The sequence below is a fragment of the Brachyistius frenatus genome, unplaced genomic scaffold, assembly GCF_029030835.1.
Source record: "Brachyistius frenatus isolate BFR_SWC_R1_liver_20210118 unplaced genomic scaffold, ASM2903083v1 Contig_840, whole genome shotgun sequence".
Taxonomy (NCBI): domain Eukaryota; kingdom Metazoa; phylum Chordata; class Actinopteri; family Embiotocidae; genus Brachyistius; species Brachyistius frenatus.
In genome coordinates this window covers 296-7165 of record NW_027211439.1, presented here as the reverse complement: position 1 = coordinate 7165, position 6870 = coordinate 296, and the positions used below count along the sequence as shown (strand labels likewise).

General features: G+C 42.3%; 1 protein-coding gene across 1 annotated transcript; it reads left to right on the top strand.

Moving 5' to 3' along the window:
* Positions 1-2049: 2049 nt before the first annotated feature.
* On the top strand, positions 2050-6039 carry LOC138615264 (sorting and assembly machinery component 50 homolog A-like; the record flags this gene model as incomplete). The annotated part of the gene is made up of 11 exons (XM_069688829.1): positions 2050-2167; positions 2257-2344; positions 2441-2547; positions 2640-2770; positions 3156-3243; positions 3397-3525; positions 3611-3682; positions 4247-4333; positions 4444-4514; positions 4688-4755; positions 5462-6039. Coding segments are annotated over 11 exons (1537 nt in total), but the record flags the coding sequence as incomplete, so codon positions are not given.
* Between the last annotated feature and the right edge of the window lie 831 nt (positions 6040-6870).

The window sequence follows — 6870 nt, the reverse complement described above, 5'->3', positions numbered from 1 at the left end:
CATTATTACATTATTACACTACATTATTACATTATTACACTACATTATTACATTATTACACTATTACACTACATTATTACACTACATTATTACACTATTACATTATTACACTACATTATTACATTATTACACTATTACACTACATTATTACATTATTACACTACATTATTACATTATTACACTATTACACTACATTATTACATTATTACACTACATTATTACACTATGACACTACATTATTACATTATTACACTACATTATTACACTACATTACATTATTACACTATTACACTATTACACTACATTATTACATTATTACACTACATTATTATATTATTACACTACATTATTACACTATGACACTACATTATTACATTATTACACTATTACACTACATTATTACATTATTACACTACATTATTACATTATTACACTATTACACTATTACACTACATTATTACATTATTACACTATTACATTATTACACTATTACACTATTACACTACATTATTACATTATTACACTACATTATTACATTACTACACTACATTATTACACTACATTATTACATTATTACATTACATTATTACACTACATTATTACATTATTACACTATTACACTATTACACTACATTATTACATTATTACACTACATTATTACATTATTACATTACTACACTACATTATTACACTATTACACTACATTATTACATTATTACATTACTACACTACATTATTACACTACATTATTACATTATTACATTACTACACTACATTATTACACTATTACACTACATTATTACATTATTACATTACTACACTACATTATTACACTACACTATTACATTATTACATTATTACACTACATTATTACATTATTACACTACATTATTACACTACATTATTACATTATTACACTACACTATTACACTACATTATTACACTACATTATTACATTATTACACTACATTATTACATTATTACACTACATTATTACATTATTACACTATTACACTACATTATTACATTATTACATTACATCCTTACATCATTCCATTCCATTATTACATCATCACATTATTACATTATTACATTACATCATTAAATTATTACATTATTACATTCCATTATTACATTACACTACATTATTACATCATTACGTTATTACATTACACTACACTACATTATTACATTACATCATTACATTATTACATCATTACATTATTACATTACATCATTACATTACATCATTACATTACATCATTACATTATTACATTACATCATTACATTATTGCATTACATCATTACATTACATTACATTTATCTGACTCTTTTATCCAAAGCGACTTACAATAAGATAATTTCAACCAAACTACAAAGTTCTATCAGGAAGTTCCATTTTAAGATACTAAAGTTCTACTGTTCAAGGTAAAGGAGGAGGAGAGAAGGAGGAGGAGGAGCGGAGTGAACGGCCTGGGGTGTATGGTTGGACCATGTCCTGGATGTAGAGGAGGAGAAGGAGGAGAAGGAGGCGGAGGAAGAGGAGAAGGAGGAGCGGAGTAGTGTGAGTGAATTTCAGGAGGTTAAAGACCAGTTGAGCTGCTGCATTCTGGATGAGCTGCAGAGGTCAGATGGTACTAACAGGTAGACCTGCCAGGAGGGAGTTACAGTAGTCCAGACGTGAGATGACCAGAACCTGGACCAGAACCTGGACCAGAACCTGCACCTCCTTCTGAGTGAGAAGAGGACTCTTCTCCTGATGTTGTGCAGCATGTATCTACAGGAACGTGTTGTTGCAGTGATGTTGGCAGTAAGAGAGAGTTGACTGTCGAGTGTCTCCGAGGTTCTTATCAGTCAGGGTCGGGGATAACAGAGTTGTTGAAGGTAGTAGTCAGGTCGAGGGTGGGATTATGTCAGGATCTCCGGTCACAGGATCTATGTGAATGTTTTTATTTCTGGTGGAGCTTCATTCAACTAAAACAACTGTGTTCATTAAGTCGTAGAGAGACGATCAATGTGCTGAGTCATGTGATGAGATGAGGAAGTAGATGTCTCTGCCTGCAGGTGGTGGTCCAACATGTCAACATCCAGGGTCTGGGCCGAACCAAAGAGGACCTGCTCGGATATGAGATCTCAGACGTGTTCCACGCCAAGAACCTCATTGATGTATGTATTGATCACATGATGTATGTATTGATCACATGACCTTCTGGGTCAATGAGTGCGAGGTGGATCAGTGCTCAGGTGTGTTTCAGGTGATGAAGAAAGCTCACGTGGCCCGACAGAAGCTGCTCCGCCTGGGGATCTTCAAAGAGGTGGAGGTTCTAATCGACACATCTGAAGGTGAGTCCCAGCGCTCCGCGTTCCCCTGAGTTCCAGCTGCAGGTATGGCTGAGCTCACAGCGATGCTCTTCGTCCTGATTGGCTGTTCCTCCTCAGGTGCCGACGCTCTGCCCAACGGCCTGGACGTGACCTTTGAGGTGACAGAGGTGAAGAGGCTGACAGGAAGCTACAACACCATGGTCGGCAACAATGAAGGCAGCATGGTGAGACCTGACATCATGCCATTTAAGCCCCTCCCCCCAGTGAGGGGACAGTCCATCAGCAGTGTGTTGTGACCCTGAGCTCCGTCTTCCAGGTGCTGGGCCTGAAGCTGCCCAACATGTTGGGTCGAGCTGAGAAGCTCACCTTCCAGTTCTCCTACGGGACCAAGGAGACGTCCTACGGCCTGTCCTTCTTCAAGCCCCAGCCAGGACACTTCGAACGCAAGTACGCACCCCACACACACACACACACACACACACACACACACACACACACACACACACACACACACACACACACACACACACACACACACACACACACACATACACATACACACATACACACACACATACACACACACACACACACACACACATATACACACACATACATATATACACACACACACACACACACACACACAGCAGGGACACAAATATACACTGTATAAACATCAACAATACAAGCGTTGTAAATAAAGAATCACATAACAATTGAACCAGAAAACATGATGACAACAAAGAACAGCTGTGAAACAACAGAACTAAAAAGCATTCGTTCTCCTGGAGGAGTTTTTACATACGTGTGTGTGTGTCGTCTGCTTCAGCCTCACACTCAACATGTACAAGGTGACCGGACAGTTTCCATGGAGCTCCTTAAAGGAGACGGACAGAGGCGTGTCTGCAGAGCTCAACGTAAGAGAGTCTGAATCTCTGCAGGATCCTCAGCTCTGATGAAGCATGAATATTAAGATAAGATATAAAGATAAACATTAACGGTGTTTAACGGTGTTTAACGGTACATCCTGCAGAGGGCGCTGTGTTCTGAAGATGTCCTTCTTCCTACAGTTTCCTGTGGGGATGAGCAGCCACACAGTGAAGTGGGAGGGTGTGTGGAGGGAGCTGGGCTGTCTGGCTCGCAGCGCCTCGTTCGCCGTGCGGGAGGAGAGCGGACACTCTCTGAAGTCGGCCGTCTCGGTAACAACTCGTATGGCTCTGATGTCACTTCCTGGAAGGGTTTGTGTGCGTTCTCCAGGTCACTTCCTGATGTTTTGTCTTTCAGCACACGGTGTCCGTGGACTCCAGGAATTCTGCCATTTTCCCCAGCAGAGGTGCCTTACTGCGGATCAATCAGGTCGGGCATGTTCACATTACTACACACTAACCTAACTGTGGGCTCCCTAATGATGAGAGTGGGCGGGGTTTAATGTTTGATGGTAAATGGTCTGTACTCGTAGAGTTTTATCACCTTACGGTCCCAAAGCACTTTTACATGGTTTTACATTCACACACACTAATGAAACAGATCACCATGCAGTCAGCCACCAGGAGCACATTCACACACTGATGGTTCACCATCGGGAGCAACTCAGGGTTCAGTGTCTTGCTCAAAGACACTTGGGACAGGAGGAGCTGGACATCGAACCACCAACCTTAGGATTAGTGCGCAACCCACTCTACCATCTGAGCCCCACCCTCAGACCTGGCCCCACCCTCAGATCATGATGTCCTGTCGAACTGAGGGAGGGGCTGTGATTTACTAAGAATGTCACATAGAGGACAGGAGCGTCACGTCACTGTTTGAGGGCTGAATACGAGATGAAAAAAAACCTTCTCTGAGGTTGGAGGACAGACGTTCATTAAGGCGTGTGTCACGCGTGTTCCTGTGTGTCACGCGTGTTCCTGTGTGTCCGTGCAGGAGCTGGCTGGGTACACAGGAGGAGACGCCAGCTTCCTAAAGGAGGACTTTGAGCTGCAGCTCAACAGACGGCTCTTCTGGGACTCAGTAAGTCATGACTCACCACCAGGGGGCAGCACAGCTCCACTGAGGAGTGGTACAGTGGCAGTGGTTCAGCTGCTGTTTGAGGGGGCTAAAGGGACGTTGTGTGTTCTCAGGTCCTGTCTGCCTCTCTGTGGGGGGGCGTCCTTTATCCCATCGGAGGACAGCCGTCCTGCATCGCTGACAGGTACGTTTGGTTTATCCACCTGGCTCTGACCTCAGCGTGTCACTGAGCTCTTCCTCAGTCAGATGACTCATACATGGTATGAGGTCAGAGGAGGCTGTCAGAGCTCCTATTCTCCTCCTGGAAGTGTGGATGTGATTTGAACTGTTCACCGAGTGGTGACGTACTTCCTCCAGGTTCTACCTGGGCGGTCCGACCAGTGTACGAGGGTTCGGGATGTACAGCATCGGGCCACAGAGCGAAGGTAAAAACTCTCCGTCAGATACACTGAATCCTCCAGTGGCTTCATCACATCAGTGACAGGTCCTTCTGTTCCTCTGTTGAGAGTCCAGCTGGAGTCTGGGAGCTGTGACACAGCAGGGGGGACGTTCCTCACTGTCTCCTCTCAGAATAGATCAACAGAGAAGTCAGAGGTTCAGCCGGAGACTGACTCTACTGTCACGTTTAATAGAAAGTAGTGACGCTGTGTAAAAAACACAATGTGATTTACAAATCACATAAACACATTTAAATAACAATAGACCAAAGACAACATATCAAATGTTGAAACTGAGAAGTGATATTGTTTTATGTAAAATATCTGTTAATTTTGAGATTGATGGCAACAATATGTTTCTAAGAATTCGGGATAGGATCAACAAAAGAAAATCACCTGTTGCAACATCTCACTACTAATGAGGTTACCATGACAACAGATTAGTAACATGATTGGGTGTAAAAAAGATCATTTCAGAGGCAGACTCTCTCATTTCACTTTCAAAACTCCAGAAACTGGTCTCCTCAGTTCCCAAACATTTACAGAGTGTTGTTAAAAGAAGAGTTGATGCAGCTCAGATGAACCAAACCGGTGAAATAATGATCATCTCAGTCTGCTCACAGAGAACTCTCTGTGGGATGTGGGAGGAGCCTCTGCTGCAGTGCGTCCTGGGTAAATGGCCTCTGTGTTCCAGGTGACTATCTGGGTGGAGAGGCGTACTGGGCCGGCGGTCTGCACCTCTACACCCCGCTGCCCTTCAGGCCGGGTCGGGGGGGCTTCGGAGACCTCTTCAGAACCCACTTCTTCCTCAACGCAGGCAACCTCTGCAACCTCAACTACGGTGGGTGGACAGAGGACGCTGTCTGTCCTCCTGTGTCTTTGTGTCCTCTGGTGTCTGTCTGTCCTCCAGTGTCTCTGTGTCCTCTGGTGTATGTCTGTCCTCCAGTGTCTCTGTGTCCTCTGGTGTCTGTCTGTCCTCCTGTGTCTCTGTGTCCTCTGGTGTCTGTCTGTAACATGTACTACTCTAGCATGTTGTACTACTGTGACATGTACTACTGTAACATGTTGTACTACTGTGACATGTTGTTGTACTACTATGACATGTACTACTGTGACATGTACATATGTAACATGTACTATTGTGACATGTACTACTGTGACATGTTGTACTACTGTAGCATGTACTACTGTGACATGTTGTACTACTGTGACATGTTGTACTACTGTAGCATGTACTACTGTGACATGTTGTACTACTGTGACATGTACTAATGTAGCATGTTGTACTACTGTAACATGTACTACTCTAGCATGTTGTACTACTGTAACATGTACTACTCTAGCATGTTGTACTACTGTGACATGTACTACTGTAGCATGTTGTACTACTGTGACATGTTGTACTACTGTAACATGTACTACTCTAGCATGTTGTACTACTGTGACATGTACTACTGTAGCATGTTGTACTACTGTAACATGTTGTACTACTGTGACATGTTGTTGTACTACTATGACATGTACTACTGTGACATGTACATATGTAACATGTACTATTGTGACATGTTGTTGTACTACTGTGACATGTACTACTGTAACATGTTGTACGACTGTAGCATGTACTACTGTAGCATGTTGTACTACTGTGACATGTACTACTGTAGCATGTTGTACTACTGTGACATGTTGTACTACTGTGACATGTTGTTGTACTACTGTGACATGTACTACTGTAACATGTTGTACTTCTGTGACATGTTGTTGTACTACTATGACATGTACTACTGTGACATGTACATATGTAACATGTACTATTGTGACATGTACTACTGTGACATGTTGTACTACAGTGACATGTTGTACTACTGTAACATGTACTAATGTAGCATGTTGTACTACTGTAGCATGTTGTACTACTGTGACATGTACTACTGTAGCATGTTGTACTACTGTGACATGTACTACTGTGACATGTTGTACTACTGTGACATGTACTACTGTAGCATGTTGTACTACTGTGACATGTTGTTGTACTACTATGACATGTACTACTGTGACATGTACATATGTAACATGTACTATTGTGACATGTACTGCTGTGAC